Here is a 20,089-nt window from a genome sequence, read left to right on the forward strand (position 1 = left end):
AGTAAGGATGGGAATAGTATCATGTTAGGCTAGACTTTTAAAAAGGTCAGGCTGAACCAAAATAAAAGTCTTTGATAGACTATAGGCCAGAAAGACCACCAGACCTTTAATGTGAAGAAGACTTTTAAAAAGATTATTATGTCACGCTAGACTTTTAAAAAGGTCATGCTGAACCAAAATAAAAAAACCTTTGATAGGCTATAGGCTAGACTCAGGTCTGCCTATAGCCTATCAAAGGTTTTTTTATTTTGGTTCAGCCTGACCTTTTTAAAAGTCTAGCGTGACATAATAATCTTTTTAAAAGTCTTTTTCACATTAAAGGTCTGGTGGTCTTTCTGGCCTATAGTCTATCAAAGACTTTTATTTTGGTTCAGCCTGACCTTTTTAAAAGTCTAGCCTAACATGATAATCTTTTTAAAAGTCTTCTTCACATTAAAGGTCTGATAGTCTTTTTAAAAGCCTTATTCACATTAAAGGAAAAGAAAAGTCAATAAAAATAATGAGAAATATAAAGGGACACATGACTCACACCTAAAATTTAATTAAAGTCTTACTTAATTATAGGAATAGAAGTTATGGAGCAGTAATGTGTAATCAAAGTATGATAGTTTAAAAAAAATTAATTGTACCCAAAAATTAATATAAGTATATATTGGTACCCAAAAAATAATATAAGTATATATATATATATATATATATATATATATATATATATATATATATATATATATATAGGCCGGTCTATCAGGCTTATACGACTTTTTCGTAAGCCTAAGCCTAGTCTATTTAATTTAATAGACTTTTTAAAAAGTCTGAGTCTAACCTTTTAATTAAATAGGTGAGTTCAGGTCAGACTTTATATAAGTCAGGTCGTAAGCTCCTGTAGACCGGCCTAACATGTTTCCACCCCTAATAATAAGTTGTAATTTTTGAAATATTTTTTAAATTTTGTTAACTCTAGGAGGCTAAAATATTAACGAACCATAATTTCAGGATTGATCATTTATTTATCATTTTATTGCATTGAGAACATGGGGTTTTTCAAATTTATGGTATTTTGTACTATTGATTATTCTTTAGTACTAAATTTGATAAATCAACTCAAGGATAGTCTATATTTAACTTAAAATATACTCTTTTAGATTTTGGTTTACATCGATCACATAGAGAGTATTTACTTATCAATTAGGCAATCTTATCATAACATCTTTCTAAAATAATGTGATGCGGTAGTTGATTTTGGATAACCGATTGTGAACTGATAATTAATAGTGTCCCTTACGTTCGTTCTCTTTGCTTTTTTTTTTTTTTTTAGGGAAACTTTCGGTCTCTTTGTTAAATAGTCAGGCATTTTAAGCAAGTCCTGAATTTGGCTTAAAAATATGATCTGATGAGTGGCATATATGTGATTAAACAATTTAAATGAATAAAAACCTCTAATAAATTGTATAATGATTGCTAATTTACTGTTAATTTTTTTGGGTAATTCTTAAGACTGCTACCTTACCCGTAATCTTTTGTTTTTTCCTTTTTTTGAGAAAAAGCAAACTTTTGTTACTTGATATCAATGTAAATTCGAATATCTAGCATTGCTAATAATATTATTCTAACTTTTGATGTAAGCCTCTGCCTTTCAATTTGGAGTTTTTATATTATATAGTATCTTAACAATAAATGGAAAATTCCTGCATTACTACTATCAGTATTAGGTCCATCCAAAGTTTTTATCTTGCGTCTTTTATTTTGATTTAGTGAAACTACCTCTTTAACATATTACTTTTGTGAGTTTGGGTCTCCTCATGTGATATTTTTATCATAAAATTTAGCCTTTAATTAAAAATAAGAAAGAGAAAATTAAATATTAAAAAACATGAAAATTTGATGGTGTAGATTTTCACAAAAAATAAAAGTGAAATTCTCATAAGAGGATCAATTCTCCTACTTTTTGCTTAACTTTTAAATAATACAATTTCTAATAAATTAATTTGGCTGGTACATATCCTTAAAATGCTCTACAGGTAAGAGTGCATATTTGTCATTTGTGCAAAAAAAAAAACTAGGAAATTACAAGTGAGAAACAGTTATGTGCATTATGTAAATAATTTGAGACTATGTTTAACAAAAGTAATTCAAAAGTTAGAAAGTTAATTATTAGCTAAAAATTATTTAACTAATTTATTAAATTATAAGTATTTGATAAAATTATAAGTATTAAAATATTCAATAAACATAAAATAATAGAAACAGGCATGTTTAATTATATGGTATTTTATGTAAATTTTGTATTATTCGTAACAATATACTTTAGTGCTTTTATAATTTTAGTTTTAATTAATTTTAAACTCTTCTATTTTTTATTTGTAGATCAATAATTTTAATTATTATATTTTTGTATTGTGTATTCTACTATTTATCTTATATTATATTTTAAAATATTTTCAATCAATTTTAAAATGATTTTAAAATAAAGAAAAAATAGAAAACTTTGAAGTAGACATCATATTTCATTATGTTAATTGGTGCAAAAGTTAAAATAAATAGTGCAATATAAGAAAAAAAACCTAGCTACCAATATGGATATCTTAAAGTATAATCTTGAAATAAAAAAATAAAATATTGTAATTGTAAATAGTATAATGATTAAAATAAATAGTGCAATACACAAAAATATCTTAAAATGATTAAAAAAATCTTATTATCCAATAAAAGGAAAAAAATAAGAGAACCTTGTCTTATGTAAAAGATGATAAAAATAACAAAATCCTACCTTAGGAGTGGAATAAGAGAAAAATAAAATATATATTAAAATCTTATCTTGAGAGAAAAAATAAAAAAAATAATCTCATAATTATTTTAAGGATAAAAGGAAATAAAAAAAAACTAAAAGTTAAAATTTTAAGAAAACATGAGTTGAAGTATCGTCTCAAAAAACACTAAGTTACTACTTTTTTTTTATCAAATACTATTAATAAAGTTAAAAAAAATCAGTTAGTAAGAAAAAAAGTTAAAGATTAGCTAAAATGAGATGCTAAACATAGTCAAAATCAACAATAGTTGCTTTGTTTTGGTGTTTATTGCGTTCAGGCTTCACGTGACACTGGTGGTTCTGATAATCTTTCTCTCCAGCCACAATTGTTGACTAGGAATTATTCTCGTCGTTCTTGATCTAACCAGGACGCTCATGCCGTAGCCTGTGCCTAGGCAGAGATTCTCCTTCTACACTCCTTCCACTCTTCTTGGGGCCTTGGATTTTCAGCCTATTTCCAGTAGATGATAGCCTGCAAACCTTGTTAGGCACTTGATGGGAAAAGCCAAAGGCCAGAAAACGAAAAAAGTTACCAAGTCATCATTAATGGGTACGACTTCTAGGTCAGGTGAAACTCAAGTGTCTCACTCTACTGGTTTGTCTGGGGGCATTGCTGGAGGCCAAGACGCTCCATCTGCTTGTCTGGCTTCACAGGAAAATACTGCACCCCAAGTGTTCGATAAAAAGCCTGGGTCATTTTCTACATCAACCAGAGTTCCAGTACACCAGATGTTTGTTGAAATGTCTGGCTGTCCTGCAGATACTGAAACATCCCCAAATGACTCCTGCAGTCTCGGAGAAGACGACTCGTCCACGGAAGAAGACACCTCTCCTTCTAGTGGCTCTGATTCTAATCCTCAAGTTGGCAACGGAGAGGCTTCCACGCCTTGGATTAATCTATTCAAGGACAGCAGAAAGCCTTCCAAGGGATTTGGCCTGAAATTTTCCCCTCTATCTCCTGAAGATGTAGTGTTGCTTGATGAAGATGATTTTTAGCCCCTGGAAAAGGCGTGGGGACATAGCCTTATAGGCTATGTAGCAGGCCGTTTCCCAGGAAAAAAAGCCCTGTTGGAATGCTGTCAGAAATGGGGCGTAAAGTTCTCATATTCTACCCATGAAAGTGATTGGCTTGTATTCAAATTCGATTCAGGAGATGATATGAATCATGTGCTATATGTAGGCCCCTACTTCATCTTCCAAAGGCCCCTTTTGCTGAAAGTCATGCCATCTTTCTTCGATTTTGGTAATGAGGAACTGAGCAAAATACCAGTCTGGGTTAAACTCCGGAACCTTCCCTTAGAGTTATGGAATCCCCAAGCTCTAGGAAAAATTCTGTCCAAGATTCCCCCATACGTACAGACTACCTCACTGCCTCTAAGGGATCTATTTCCTTTTCTAGAGCACTGGTGGAAGTTGATGCCTCCTTAGATCTTATCGAAGAGGTCTGCTTTAAACTTCCCATCGGTCAGACCTTCATCCAGAAGATTGAATACAAGAATAGGCCATCCTTTTGTACTCGCTGCAAAATGATTGGGCATCGATTAGCAAAGTGCAAAGTTGTTTCTATAGTTAAGCAAGATAACAAAACAACCACATCAGAAGGGCCTACAACAGGTTCACCCTCTGTTCAATCTCAAGATGCTGAGGTGGTAGCTTTTACAAAGACCAATCCTACTAATCCCTCTGGAAAACCCAAAGAAGACCAGATTGGACTATCCACTCAACCTTGCATGCAGCAGCCACAAGCATATGATAATATTCCTGCTCTCCAAACTCCTTTTGATATTTCTGGAGTTGAGACTTCCAAAAGTTCTTTGCATCAGGACTCAACTAAAGATCCTGGTGATGGGTTTGTTCGGGTAAAAACCAAATCTTGAAAAATAGGGAAGAAAGTGCAAATACAACATGGATCTCTTAGTAAGCAGATTCAGTTAGAGTTAGAGAAAGGAGCGTCTCACAAAATAAGAAATCGTGTCGGGGAGGTTCCTTCTCGTCCAAACCAATGATCATCGCTTCTTGGAACATCAGAGGCTTTAATTTGCCTCTGAAGCATCATGCGATGCAAAAATTCCTTCATAACAAGGGAGTTAATGTGATGGCTATTCTGGAAACAAAGTTGAATACTATATCAGAGGAGAACACCTTGAAAAGAAAGTTTGGAGATTGGAATTTCTCTCTTAACTTTGCTTCTCACAATGTTGGTCGGATTCTCATCCTTTGGAAATTTGATAAAGTTACTCTTTAGGTCTTGCAATCCTCTGCTTTGTTGATTCACTGCTCCATTGTCTGTAAAGTAACAAGCAAGCAGTTCCAAGTTTCCTTCATATACGGTCTCCACTCAGTGATGGCTAGAAGGTCCTTGTGGATTAACCTGAGCAGCATTAGTGCTTCTTTGAATTGCCCCTGGCTCCTTATAGGAGATTCAACAGTATCCTCTCTCCCAATGACTGTTTCAATAGCATTGACATCAGTGCTTATGAGATGTAGGATTTTTCTGCCTGTTGTTCTGAGCCTGGGCTAGGGAACCTTAACAGTCATGGGTCCATGTATACCTGGACTAATGGTAGAGTTTGGAGCAAACTAGATCGGGCCCTCTGCAATAAGCTCTGACTCAAGTCCTTTGAAAAGTCTTCTTGTGAAGTGGTGGGTTTTGAATCAATTTGACCACACTCCTTTAGTGGTGACCACAGAGGTGTTGATGCCCAGAGGTAATTCCCCCTTTAAATTTAATAATGCAATTGTGGATCACCCAAATTTTCTAAGCATTGTTTCAGATGGCTGGAGTCATCAAGTTTCTGGATGTTGCATGTTTAAAGTTTGCAAGAGACTGAAAACTCTTAAAGCTCCTTTGAAGCTTATCTTTAAACAAGAATTCAGTCACATTGCTAACCGGGTGGAACAAGCTGAAGCCGAATATAATAGACTGCTCAATTCCCTCCAGTAGAATCCTCTTGATTCATCCATTCTCATGCAGGTTAACCGTACAAGAGGTTAGGTTATCCTGCTCAGGAAAGTAGAGTCAAGGAATGTAGCTTAGCTCATAAAAAACAGGTACCTTTTGCAAGCAAACAAGTGTTCCAAGTTTTTCCATGCTTTAATTAAGCATAACATGCGCAATCTTTTTATTGCTGCAATAAAGTTGGATAACAGTCAAAACACATCCTCTCAATCCGAAATTGCTAATGCCTTTGTCAATCATTCCAAGGCTTTATTTAGTGCTCAGGAGAACCTCTTTAGTAGTCTGCAACTCGGGTCCTAAAGTTCCCATTGATTGCTTTGCCTCTTTACTTAGCCCCATCACCAAGCAAGATGTTTGGAATGTTATTTTAGGGATGGGCAACAATAAAGCGTCGGGTCCTGATGGCTACAATGCCTTATTCTTTAAGAAGGCTTGGAACATCATATGGGGATGACATTTTTGTTGCTGTCAATGAGTTCTTTATGTTAGCAAAACTACTAAAACAAATCAATCATGCTCTTATTGCTCTCATTCCAAAGTCTGACCAAGCATCCCAAGTGAACCATTTTAGACCGATCTCTTGTTGCAATTTGTTGTACAAGATTATTTCTAAGATTTTGGCCAACTGAATAGCCCCAGTGTTGGAGCATATTATTGGTGCATCCCAATCTGCGTTTCTAAAGAATTGGAAAATGATGAACAACATTTTCCTTATTCAAGAGCTCCTTCGCAAATATGCTCGCAAGAGAATTTCTCCTAGATGCCTCTTGAAGATTGATTTACATAAGGCATACAATTCCATTTCTTGGGAGTTCCTGGATTGGATGCTTAAGTCTATGGGTTTCCCAACTCAGTTTTGTTCCTGGATTATGGAATGTATCACTACCACTTCTTTTAGTGTGGTGGTCAATGGATCCATCTATGGTCATTTCAAAGGTCAACATGGATTAAGGCAAGGGGATCCTCTTTTCCCTTACCTCTTTGTTCTCTGTCTGGAATATTTTTCCTATGATCTTCAAAGCCTCAAGGATAACATCAACTTTAAGTTTCACCCAACTTGTGATGTTGTTCAACTTTCACACTTGGCCTTCGCAGATGACATTATGCTCCTGTCCAGAGGAGACTTGCCTTCAGTTTCAACTATATTTGCCAAGCTCCAGCACTTTTGTAATGTTTCGGGGCTATCTATCAACACCAACAAGTCATCCATTTACTCAGTGGGAGTGGACCAAGATGTTCTTTCAAATATCCAGCAGCTCACTGGATTTAGTTTGAGCTATTTTCCTTTTAGATACTTGGGTGTTCCTCTTTTATCTTCCAGACTCAATGTCTGTCACTATGCTCCCCTGCTTTCTTAGATTACAAGCCTTATCCAGGGTTGGAGCAGCAAAACTCTCTCCTATGCAGGGAAGGTGGAGCTAATTAGAGCTGTCATTCAGGGAATTGCCAACTTTTGGACGGATATCTTTCCTTTACCTCAATTCTTTCTAGACCGTATCAATGTTTCCTACCGTAACTTTCTTTGGGGCAAAGCTGAGGTGGGTAAAAACAAGCCCTTAGTAGCTTGGTCTAATATTTGTTCCCCCAAGAAAGAGGGGGGATTGGGACTCTTCAACCTAAAAAACTGGAACCTTGCTCTCTTTTCCTGTATTCTTTGAGACTTTCATTCAAAAAAGGACTCTCTTTGGGTTCGATAGGTCCACCATAATTATTTTAAAGGAGGCAATGTTTGGGACTTCATTAGTTCAGCTTCAGATTCAGTTTTGATTAAGAAGATCATACACATTAGGGACATTATTACCATCAAAGAAGATAATGTGGAGGCTGCCAAGCAAACTCTCAACTCTTGGAATAGCAATGAGCAGTTGCTTGCTGGGAAGGCTTATGACTACATTAGAGGGGTCAAGCCTGCTGTCAATTGGAATTCTATTGTTTGGAATCCTGCCATTCCTTCCAAGATGTCTTTTATCTTATGGCTTGCTACCAAGAACCATCTGCTCACTTTAGACCGAGCTGCTTTCTTGAACAAGGGTCTACTCTGTCCTTTGTGCAGAACTGAAGCAAAATCCCATGCTCATTTGTTCTTTTCCTGCAGAATCTCCCTCCAAGTCTGGGCCAATATCCGTGATTGGATTCCTCTCCACAGGCAAACGATTTCATTACAGTGCACTATCAATTCCCGTATTCGTGGTAGAGCCACCTCTGGTACTTGGGGCAAATTTCGGTGCTTGGCTTTGGCAATTGCAGTTTACTGCACCTGGATATCTAGGAACCTTTTACTTTTTGAGAATTCACCTTTTTCTGTAATTAATAAAATTAACAAGATCAAATTCCTTGTTTATAAACATTCGCGTGTTAGGGTGCCTATTGTTTTGCTTGCTGCGGGGTATGTCCCATTTACACTATAATCTTTTGAGTTTAATATAATTTACATTCTTTACGGGGAAAAAAAAAAGCTATGGGATAATGTTCACAAACCTGTGAGTCTTTTGATTCATTTGGCTACTCAATTCCTACATGATTGGAGGTCAGCACAGTCCACAAATGCCCCAGTTCTTCATGATAATTCGAGCCAACATGCTCTTGCATGGGAAAAGCCGCAACATATGACTTTTTAATGAAGTTGTTGCATGTATCAGGGATCACAATGGTTGTTTCCTTAAAGCCACAGGAGGCTCAAGCTCAAGCTCTTCTCATTGCTATTAAAAAGGTATCGACGTTGAGGCTACATAAAGTTATTTTTGAGAGATTGCAAACATTTGGTGGATTGCATAGAAATTAGACGTTTCACATTGGCCGAATTTGGTGCAATTTTGAAAACCTATGATGATTCCGTTATAGCTATTGAAAATTCTTTTATACAGTTTGTACGTCGACAAACAAATCCAGTTGCTTATTGTTTAACAAAGACATCTAGATTTGATGTTAGTCCTCATTATTTTGATATCATTCCTAATTGTATTCACTATTTTATTATGAATGAAATGAGATGAGCAGGTTTTTGTCAAAGAAAAAAAAAACATAGCCAAAACCATTCATATATAATTCAAAGTAAAATTGTTTATTTGAAAAAATTGAAAATGGGTTGGCGTTGCCCTTTTGAATTGGAGTTGGAATATTGATAAGTGATAACTCTACTTGTTTTAACATGTTCTTCTTCTCTCTTCTTCCCAATTAGACAGTTACCACGTCATCGTTGCAATATTTATAGTTGAAAATGAAATGGCTATAAATTAGGAGCTGAGCATTTTCATAAGATTGAAAATAACAGCTTTCATTACAAAAGGCTCATTCATTTCACTCTTTGGGAATTGCTTCCTGCCCCCTACTCCGGAATGTAATTTACATTCTAGACTAATCATTCTGAAATGTAAAAATTTACATTCTGGATTACATTCTAAAAAAGCTAATCCATAATGTAAAATTATATTTTGGATTAAACTTTCCATAAGATTAAAAAGGTGCAAGAAGCAAATCCGGAGATATAGGAAGCAATTGCCTCACTTTTTCAGTTTTTCCTATACCAAACGGCTATTGCTGCAATCCCACTTTCTTCCCACACTTCCCATTGCATTATCGAAAGCCTATTCTAGAATGAAAATTACATTTTTAGAATGGACTTTTTATAATGCAATAAGTAGTGCATGAAATAATAATAGGAGTGCAGCAAGTTTTATTATCTCTCATTTCACCTTGTGTCGAATATGGGGATATTTTAAATCCATTAAGCAATTAAATTCTTGACAGAAAACTTCTGCTACTTATTCTTGCAATGTGTCAACAATATTATTGTTATTACTATTATTCGAAAACGTATAAAAATTGTTTTATTAATTTTAATAAATTAGTCTAGTTCTACAGAATTGATGCTTTATTTGGATTGGAAGTGAAATATAGTGAAAAGAATTAAGAGAGAGTAGGAATGAAAGAGAGAGTAGAAAAAAATTGTATTTGGAAAGATAAAAATAATTTCCCTCTTATTTCATCCTACTTCGAAGAGAAAGTATTTTGGTAAATCTAAAATTTCTTCATTTTTTCTCTCAAACAAACAGTAAAATTAATATTTCCATCTTATTTTTCTCCCTCGTTATTTTAACCAAAAGCCAATAATCATTGATCCTGTGATTTCCTTGGCATAGAGTCTTGCTTGTACAAGGTTGTGTATAAATTAAAATATGTTTAATTATCCATTTAATTCCTATAATTTTTAAATTTATCCTTTTTAGTTTCTATAGTTAATAATTGAATTTTAGTCTTTAAAATTTACATTTTAATTCTCAAAAGGTCTTTACCATTAAAAAATTTTAACTAATGGAATTAAAAAAAGTTTAATGATGAGGATCTTTTGAAAATTAAAATGTAATCTTCAAAAACTAAAAAATTCACTTATTAACTATAGGGACTAAAAGAGACAAATTTAAAAACTATAAGGAAATTAAAGCATTAAAATAAATTAGAAAATTACAATATTTTTGGTCAATTGAAATAACATAATCTAAGTGCATCAATGCACCCAAATAAAATACCAAGTCACAGACAAAACTTGTATCGGTCCATGTCCAATATATATATAGACTACCATCAACATGCATAGTATCCTATTCTATACATGAGAGATTGAATTTACAATTTTTGTCTGATTACATAAAAGAGTTGGGTAAAATTATATATGTAGACTGTGTGCTATACATGTCAAAGCCAAATATTACAATTTACAACCTTTGTAGTTTATCTGGAACTGTTAAAAGTAAGCCACTTATCATGCCATCTCAGGCATTTGTACATGTGACTATATAGCAGAGGGGGAGTTTACATGACCACATCACAGACATGGAAGTATGGTTAAGGTCAAAGAACTTAGAAGGCTTTTTAAATTCTTGGAAAAGAATTATGCAGCAGAAATTGCCAAGCTTTAACAGAAAGGCAATCCAAACACCATTTTCCTGAAGGGGGCACTTTGTGATAAAATCATCATCACAAGTTGGACATCCTTCACAGTGAAGGACAAAGAGTCGGCTCCGGATCCCGAGCTTACACTGTTAAACACAGCCCTTTTCCTCCTCGAAGAACATCAATCAAGGCCCCTCCTGTGATAAAAATCAGATAGCTTGTCATTGGAGGAACAAAGAATGCATCAAATTTTCATCCATTTTTTTAAGGAAACTGTTTTTCTTTTGCAACTATATGACTGTTTCCTTTTATAAAACATGGTTAAAAGCTGTACATTCAGAAGCTTCTGGTTGTGCTCAAAGGATCATAATCGTAGACGTCACCAGCTTTGACAAACCGGCCTTTCACGCGCCTTCTGACATCAGCCCTTGCCTTGCGAGAGGCATACCTCACTTTTTTGTCAAACCTAATAAGATAACAATAATGGATGTTCAGTCAACTTAGAGCAAACATGATTTAATTTAAAAAGTATTATTGCAATCACTTACATCCGTGTCTTCTTCTTTTCCTTGTACCGCATGACAGCATTACTACGGTTGGCTGATTGTAGGGAATTCTCAGGACAAGGAGCAAACCAAGGAGGTTCTCCCATGAGAAGCATTGAAGAAGCCCCACAGTCTTGATAGTCTCCAGCACTACTGTCTCCGGTAACGCCAGAAAAAGAAAGGTTTGATTGAGCTTGCCTTCCCGTAAAACAAAGAATTGGTTCGGTTTTAGTACTCAAAATGGAATCTGCAGATGCTGCATTGCTGCAAGCTGGTTGCATTACATTGACCTGTCCAACCGACGACCCCTGGACATAAAGTTAGATCTGAAAATAAGTATGGCATGAAAGAAATGTTAACCAACACAATTCCCCACAAAAGAAATTAAAATGCTATGTCCAGTGCAACTAACACATTGTAAGCATGCATCACACTGTACAGTGAACATCTCATTCTTAACACTTGAATGTATGCACCATATGTAGATGAACAAAATATATGTTCCACTTCAAATAAAAATTAAAGATTTAAGGAATGAATATAAACTGATATATTGTGTTATTTCTTTTAACATTATGCAAATTCCATACAATCAGTATTTAACATCAGTATTTGCACTTTGATTGTTTTTGTCGACGACCAACCCTACTAAAAGCTTAATCCATCAGGTGGAGGCTCAAGAATGGTTTTTACATCAAACACGTCCCTCACCTAGGAGCCCTTTGTGAGCTTTGAACCATGTGTTGAAGTTCCACTTTTATTTTGAAGAACGGGAACAGCATTATTTGAACTCTTGACCACTTGGTCATAGACTCATAAAGGCTTTCATGCCATGTCAGGGGTCAACTCTCCCAAAAGCCTAAGCTAATACTGGAGACTGATGAATGTCTAACAGTTTGCTATTGCAATATCAGTTTGATCAATTTTCAGAAGAATTATTAAGTTAAGAATATTGCATGTGTTCAAAAAGAATTGTTAAGAAAAATTTTGTATAAAGGCAGTGGGCTGCATACTGGATTTATAGCTTGATTATAATCAATGAATGGAGTACCGAAGGGGTAATTAGAAGCTAACAAATGACATCAAAGGGGTAATTAGTTGCTATTCTATAGTCTAATCATTATCTGATCAACATAATTACAGTTGATCAAGTGCTAATATTGTAACAGATGCTAATTTCGCTAGAATGAAGCCATTAATCTGACCCTACCTTCCAATATTCTTCCTTTAGCATTAAACTATTAGCTATTACACTGCTTAATTACCACATATATGAAGCTTACCAAGAAAAAAATCCGGTCCCAGAAAGATTAGGGGAGAAAAAAGTGTTTTAAAGACCTTAGTTAAACATGGCATATAACCACAATAATTGTCAATCTTTCATCATTTTCAGAAGACCAAAGAACCAGATTCGTACATCAAGTATAAGCATAGCATCAATATTACTCAAATACACAAAAGATAGTCACATGCAAAGGCAGAAGAGATTTCTTTTTTCCTTCATTTTACCATTCATCTCACTCCATTATTACCATCATCACTCCACTTAAAATTTATCGAAGGGAGTAAATCAGCTACAATGAAGTTGTCAAAGACTTTGAGTAACTTCATTTTATTGTTCTCTTAATTCACCATAATGGCTTGCAATAAGAGACAGAAGGTGGTGCAGCTCAACACTGTCCAGCAACTTCAACTTGCAAAGATGTATATGTATAACGCAATGCATTCATATTACAGCAGTGTAGACCACGAATCACATTCCAATGCAAACAGCCTAAGTTGAAATAAAATAGACAAGAAAGGCACGCATACTAACTGAGCTAAATATTTTATTAAAATATTTATAAAGAAAGTATACTATGAAAAGGCAGAGATGGAGAGAGACAGAGGACAAGAAGTGACCTAAGGGCTGTTTGATTGTCATTTTTAAAAACAGTTTTCTATTTTTCAAAACAGAAAAAAAAAACTGATTTAATAAGGTTTGTTTGGGTTTTTTATTATAAAAACAGTTTATTAAAGCCAGTTTTGAAATCAAGAAAATCAGCACACTGAGGCTGAGGTGCCAACATAGTTGGAATTTGTGATGCCTTTGCACTCCAATTTTGTTTAAAACAAAAAAGAATCAAGAAAATCAGAACATAAGATGTTTTCAAAATTGCACTTTTGTTTTCACAGTGGCAAATGTGCAAATAAGCCATAACAACTTCTCCTTATCCTTTTAATTCTGTTTTTGAAATCACCTGATCAAACAATTTTTTTTCTATTATTCTTAAAAATAGTTTCAAAAGCTATTTTGCAAAATAGTTTTGAAAAACAAAAATAAAATCAAACACATACATAAATTCTTGATCAAATAATAGGGCAGAGGTAATTAAAATCACAACTGAGCACACTTATAATGCAACTTGCCTAAAAATCCCAGTTGAGACTGAAGCTGAACATAGGCCCTAATTCTAAATATTTATGTTAATAATTAAAATGTTCAGAAAACCAGATGATCAAGGAGAAAACAAATGCACATTTGTGAATAGACAAGAACATCATCATATGAAGTATCAGAACATAACATGTGATGCTCCAATGGTGAAAAAGCCATGACTATCACAGACAAAAGATGGCTAGAGTTTATCACCTCAGCAGCAATAGCATCCTCACAACTGAAATCTCCAGCAGACATGTCTTTTGTCCCAAACAAGCTATCAATTCCACCATTTTCAAATAGCTCTTCAGAATGACTGAGGGCCATACCAAAAAGTTCTTCATAGTTCTCAAGATTTAGATCCACTTCATCCATGTTGAAATCATCATACAGATTATCATTTTCACATAATGCGGGGAATTTTGTAGCAGGACAGTATAACTGCAGATTGAAAATGAGATATTAGCAATGTGAATAATATGATGAAATTATGAGAATTTTAATGTAGAACATTAGAATTTTGTTAACTCGTTTCAGTAAACAAGACATAAATCGGAAAATTCATATATGATCTCCTTTTAACTAAGCTAATCTAGTGGTGATAGAAATACGCCCACTTTTGTTTTCAGTTCAAGCCACCAATAAATAAGGAAAACCATTATTTTTGCAAAACCAAAACATACCTTAAACCAAGAAACAATAAAGTAACCAAAGCAAGTATCTTTAAATACAGCAATAGTTGTATAGAAAATGAAACAACCACAGAAGTTTAAAATTGAACCAAAGGAATCATAATTCATTGAATAATTTTGTCATTACTCTTGAGTATTCTCTATGGAAACAAAATTTTAAAGCCATCAAACAAATTAAGACAAAGTTGCCATCCCTTGCAAACTTGCAATTTCATTCCCTGAGCTGTTGTTAGAAAGTCCATTACACCTAGCATTGGTGGTGTGATTAATGATGACAATGATTATGTGTGTGTTTGGTCCAGAATTGATTCTGGGTTGAAGCAACTTTGAGTCGCTTCTACGTTGGATCCAAAATTTTGTACTGAATTTTACTCCTAACTTAATTTTATAATAAAACATCCAAACATAAAGCATATCACTTCAAAATCAATTTTACCAACACCCATCCAAACACAGACTATGACACCAAACATACCTTTGAAAGACATTCATTGGCAGGTCTAGCTGGCTGGTCCAGAATACGAGGTTTGGAGCTTGATTCAGGCATTGAAGATGTACCAACCAAAGACTTGTCCAAAGCAGGTTGATCAGTAACTTCATCTGAACCAGACACATTCTGGCCCTCTGGAGGAACCCCAACACTCTTGTTCTCATTAATACTCATTAAGCCTAGTTCTTGCTCACATGTAGATTCACTTATGGCAGCGATATCTAACACAAATGACCATATTGAAGACAGTTCAGCCGCTGAAGGGCAGCCAGAGTAGCAATTGATTGCCTGTCTCTTGTGTGTTGAAGAAGATGTAGAGGTGCCATGACCCAACCAATCACAATTCTGACAAAGTGAAATTTTCTCTTCAACACACCTTACAAAGGCAGGTTGTGAATTGCATCTCTCACATAAAAGGGTGCGTGAATGACGCTTAGAAAGGGCATTAGCAGAATGAACATTCCGATCACAAGACAAACATAAGCATGCAGCATCAGAGCGGCAGTACACCATGGATCTCTGGTCTCCACAGAAATCACATATATAGCCCATCTTTAGACTCACTTTTCTCTTGCCCCTTAGTGTAAACTAAGGAATCTCCACCTAGTAACAGTCTTTACAAACCACAATATGCCGTGAAAAATAGAGAAGTTCCCCCTCCCTATCTGAAGATGCAGAAGCCGAATTCTGTGTCATATAACATAGAAGCCATCAGACAATGTGACAAAGAAAGCAGGATTTTAATACTGTAAATTCAGCAGCTACCAAGAAACAAAACATTAAACACTTTAATGAGAACATATACATAGTGATATAAAGACATCAAAAGGGGAAAGAAACAAACAAAAATGAGAATACTGCTGCCAATTCTGATAAATGGTATAGACTATAGATACTATGGCAAGTAATTATGGGACCAATATTATGAAAACTTGCAGTCAACACCAACAAATTAAGAAAAAGTTCAAAGCAAAGAAAGCATCGATGTATGCCTCCATATCTGATGTATATTCAGGATTTGAAGTGATAGAAGGGGAAAGTAAATTCGACCGAGAAAAAGAAAAAAAAAGCTAACAAACTCGAAAAAATATTTCCACATCAGAACGAAATTATACAATAGCAAGTGATTCTTTCAAAATAATAATAAAATTATAGTAGAGACAACATCACCTAATAATAATTACTAGAAGAAATACCAGAGGGACTTCAGACTTGAAATTAAAATTTATTACATACACTAAATCAAAATTTACATATCAAAGTTACCATTTCATTTAATCTACAAACATGGGCATTTCCAACATCAACAAAAACAACACCTAAATTCAAAGACCAAAAAGTTATGGCTAAATAACCAAAAATTCAGAAACACCATTAACTAACACAGAATCATATACCCACATAAACAAAAAAAAAAAAAAAAAAAACAAAGACAGCAAGAATAACACATCTAATCCAATCACAACATACTAGAAGAATTAACAGTTCCTTAGAATTCTCAACTTTTCTTTGCCTTGATCCCCCATAAAAAGTCCCATGCTCAGAAAAACATTAACTTTGAATTAATACAGAAATTGTATATAAAAAAAATACACACAGAAAACAAAAACGTGGGTTTTCACGAAAGATGAGAAAGTACGAGGCAAGAAAATTACCTTACGGCAAGGAAGACAAAGAGAACAAGATCGGTAAGCAAAAGGGCTTTGCTTTTTCAGAATAAAAAAAATTATATTTATGTTTATGCAATACTTGAAAGCAAAGCAAAGCAAAGAAAGAGCCCTATAAGTAGAAGTAGAAGCAGCTGAACTTTTTCAGCAGAACAGACATCACCTTGATTTCTCTTTCTCTCTCTTGCTTTTTTGGTTTTCTCTCTCCTCCTCTTGTGCTCTGCTAATAAGACTGTTGTATTGTGTGTGTTGAGAAGTTGAGATAGAAGAGAAGATAGATAAATGTAGATCAGATATGAAAAGAAAAGAAGAATAATGCAAATAGGGTGTGTGTTTGTGTATAGGTAATGTGACATAAGCAAAGGCGATAAAAAGGGCAGACAAAAGGAGAAAAAAATATAATGCAAGTGGGGCCATGTCCTTTTCATAGTGAAAGGAAAAGGTTGGGCATTCCCTTTTTCTCTCCTTCCCATGAGAAAATATTATAAAATATTTCTATTTCGTGCACTTTCTCAATCTATCCGTGTTCCTGTGATTGTACAATCATATTATTTGCAAAAAAGAATTATATAACAAATATATAAATTAACGAATATATATATATATATATATATATATATATATGGTCATTGAAAGGTTGAACTTTGGCTAAAAAGTGCATCACATGCTGGGCTGAGGTGGACAAATGGTAGTGTGTTTTGCTTCTTACTTGTTACCTTTTTCACTATTTCTTTTTATTTTTCTCAGAGTTCGGCGGCGAAGAATCCATGGATTTGTTGGTACTTGCTTGGTTTCGTACCCCACAGCAATCACTTGCCAAATTATTATTTAATTTATATAGTAACCATATGCCTATAATTATGTGTTTATGAGTATTACCTGCTGCCTACTTTAATTAGTGTAGTTTGGAGCATCTTATATATAAAGTGGAAATGGATTAGGTCGGGTTCTATTTAAATCTAGCCTATTTATTTTATATTTTTATAATCTAAATCTAAATATGTTATTTATTAAGAGTTTATATTTTAGGTTTGGATTTGACATTTTTATAAGTTTAATATGATACATTAGTATATTTAAAGATTTATTTTATATTAAGAAGTATAAGAAAATTATTATATAATAATATATAATATATAATATATCCTTAAATATGTTTTTATCTTTAATAAATATCTGATTTTGTATTTATTTTTTAATAAATTTTTGTTTTGTTTAATAAAATAACAATTTTATTTTTGGTCATTGACACTTATTTTTAACCTCTAATAAATTAACAAATTTTGTGTTTACTTTATGATAAATATTTCTCATTTGTTATCAATACAAACAAAAACAAAATTTACTAATTTATTAGGAAGCAACCACAATTTTCTAATTTATCAGAAACTAAAACAAAATATCAAAGATAAAAAATAAAAGTGTTATTTTAGTAGGGACTGAACACAAAATAAAAATTTATTAGGTAACACATACAAAAATTGAATATTTATTAAGAATAAAAAACATATTTGAGTATACAATATATGGTACCTTAAGTCCTCCTTTCGTTTGTTCAAGTATCCAAGTTTCAATGACATCCTCCTTCTTTTGGAGCCGTGAAGATAAACATTGATGGCAGCTCGCTAGGCAACTCCAGTGCTTCAGGCTTTGGCATTATCATTCGATATCATCTTTGTAAGTGGATTAAAGGCTTTTCTGGTTCTTGTAAGTGCACTAATAATTTCCATGTTGAGCTTGCAACTATTTGTCATGGTATAACTTAAGCTTGGAACTTGGACTTCAAGAATGTTATTTGTGAAACCGACTCGCAAGACTCCTTCGATCTAATTCAAAAAGATTCCCAGAAGTTTCATCATTATCAATCCCTTATTTCCTGCAATCGGGATATGGCAGCAAGAGATTGGAGCATTATCTTCTAGAAAACTTATAAAGAGGCTAATCATTGTGCAAATTGGTTAGCTAAGTTTAATTTGGAGCCTTCTCAAGTGACTCTTTGCTTGTTTGGAACTCTTGTTTTTTTTTTTTTACATGTAAGAATCAAATACGATACTAAGGGATTTACACACTCATTAAGTTTGCTTACTTTTATCCTTCTCAAATTCATTCTGCTTGTGTTGCATATGCTTTAGGTGTTGGAATTTTAAGGGATCCTTATAAAATATCAATAACCATCATGAACAAATTACGTTAAATTATCAAGAAAATTTTTATAAATACCTGAATCCATAATGATTAATCAAACAAACGTAGCGGAATCTGAATTCGTAACCGGTGGCTTCATGATTTTTCCTCAATCGGAACCTCTTTATTCCTTAATAGGACCTTCATAACTCTTCAGATGGAAAGAAAAGAAACTATGTGTGATGGCTCGGTATATTGAGGACCGTAGCTTTCAGTGTGTTAACCTAATAGGGTTCTCATTATCCCCTAATGGGCCAACACTGACATCTACTCATTTAAGTCCATATGTCTAACTGACTCACTTAATTTGATCACATAAAATAAAACCACTAATGATAAATAACTAATATAATTGTCTTATAATATTAGCCCACATTAATTATTGGAATAAAAAATTTCGACAATCTCCCACTTGGGGTACATATTGTAACAATTATATCAATAATCTTTAATCGCGCATCTGTATGCTATTTACCTTTAGACTTCCACTTTAACAACCTGGTTCATCTCATGTATCAATAATGGAATCACTGCGTCTTTTGACACTATAACAAATGTAACTAGACCCCAATGACCACCACATCAATACACTCAATGACATAGGTCAATATGGATAAGCAGCATGGAAATTACATGCAATGTGATCTCAATCATGCCTATCTCCAATTGGTCCAAAATTTATTCTTTATAGAGATCAATCCAAACATAACATAAATATTGCAAACAAAACAAGCTTATAATGAAATGATAAATTTTAACTTTATTTTTTCAGAAAATCCAAACAACAAAATGTTTATAAATCGTAAGATATAGAACATAAGTAAGACTCTCACTAAACTAAGGTACTATTAGGAATTACACCCATATGAACAGTGTGCTCATGAAAAACTTTAAGTGTCATACCTTTAGTAAGTGGATCAGCTAGCATGCAATGAGTTCCTATATGTTCTATGCAAATCTGTATTTTCTGAATTCTTTATTTAACAACCAAATACTTTATGTCAACAAACTTTTACTTGGTTGAATCCTTAATAATACTGCTAAGATATTGTCCCAATAAACACCCGATGACTACTTAATGTTGACGACAACAGGCAAATCAGTTATAATAATTTAGCAATCATAAATTTTAGTATGATGTTTCATAGCAAAATATTAAATCCACCAACATGGTTAAATGTGGATCCTTATGTGGAGTGATTGCTATTAAGACATTCTGAAAAAATCAAAGTCAGAATACCCAATTATCTCTAAACTTCTAGACTTTCGATATGAAAACATGTAGTTTCTTCTTCTCTTCAATTAACACATAATGTGCTTTACTACTTTCTAGTGTTGCATACCAAGATTACTCATATATCACCTTAGGATTCCCAAAAAAAATATTTCAAGACAACAAAAAAAATTATAATATAATTGTTTTGCAACAATAAGTCG

At 33.7% G+C, this 20,089-nt stretch overlaps 2 protein-coding genes across 4 annotated transcripts; one reads left to right on the forward strand and one right to left on the reverse strand.

The window, feature by feature from the left end:
• The first annotated feature begins 6,457 nt into the window (after positions 1-6,457).
• LOC114381519 lies at positions 6,458-8,173 on the forward strand. The gene is made up of 3 exons (XM_028340796.1): positions 6,458-7,000; positions 7,124-7,303; positions 7,463-8,173. The coding sequence occupies exons 1-3, from the start codon at positions 6,458-6,460 to the stop codon at positions 8,171-8,173; spliced, it is 1,434 nt and encodes a 477-aa protein (XP_028196597.1).
• Positions 8,174-10,256: 2,083 nt separating this feature from the next.
• Positions 10,257-16,779, reverse strand: LOC114382579 (zinc finger protein CONSTANS-LIKE 9-like). 3 transcript variants are annotated; one of them, XM_028342100.1, is made up of 6 exons: positions 16,632-16,779; positions 14,787-15,488; positions 13,833-14,060; positions 11,204-11,508; positions 10,990-11,121; positions 10,257-10,852 (listed from the first exon to the last, which is right to left on the reverse strand). In XM_028342100.1, the coding sequence occupies exons 2-5, from the start codon at positions 15,351-15,353 to the stop codon at positions 10,992-10,994; spliced, it is 1,230 nt and encodes a 409-aa protein (XP_028197901.1). In that variant the 5' UTR covers positions 15,354-15,488; positions 16,632-16,779; the 3' UTR covers positions 10,257-10,852; positions 10,990-10,991. The 3 variants fall into 3 exon arrangements, with proteins under 3 accessions (XP_028197901.1, XP_028197902.1, XP_028197903.1); XM_028342101.1 differs by lacking the exon at positions 16,632-16,779 and adding an exon at positions 16,457-16,625; XM_028342102.1 differs by lacking the exon at positions 16,632-16,779 and having other exon boundaries at positions 14,787-16,449.
• Positions 16,780-20,089: the final 3,310 nt, after the last annotated feature.

Source organism: Glycine soja, chromosome 13, assembly GCF_004193775.1.
Source record: "Glycine soja cultivar W05 chromosome 13, ASM419377v2, whole genome shotgun sequence".
Classification (NCBI taxonomy): Eukaryota; Viridiplantae; Streptophyta; class Magnoliopsida; order Fabales; family Fabaceae; genus Glycine; species Glycine soja.

Coding starts and splice junctions, on each gene's coding strand:
- LOC114381519 (XM_028340796.1), top strand. CDS start 6,458: ATGATGAACAACATTTTCCTTATTCAAGAGCTCCTTCGCAAATATGCT. Junction 7,001..7,123: donor CAGTGGGAGTGGACCAAGAT/GTTCTTTCAAAT, acceptor CTGCTTTCTTAG/ATTACAAGCCTTATCCAGGG. Junction 7,304..7,462: donor TTCTTTGGGGCAAAGCTGAG/GTGGGTAAAAAC, acceptor TGGGTTCGATAG/GTCCACCATAATTATTTTAA.
- LOC114382579 (XM_028342100.1), bottom strand. CDS start 15,353: ATGGGCTATATATGTGATTTCTGTGGAGACCAGAGATCCATGGTGTAC. Junction 11,509..13,832: donor AGGATGCTATTGCTGCTGAG/GTGATAAACTCT, acceptor CTTTATGTCCAG/GGGTCGTCGGTTGGACAGGT. Junction 11,122..11,203: donor GAAAAGAAGAAGACACGGAT/GTAAGTGATTGC, acceptor TTATCTTATTAG/GTTTGACAAAAAAGTGAGGT.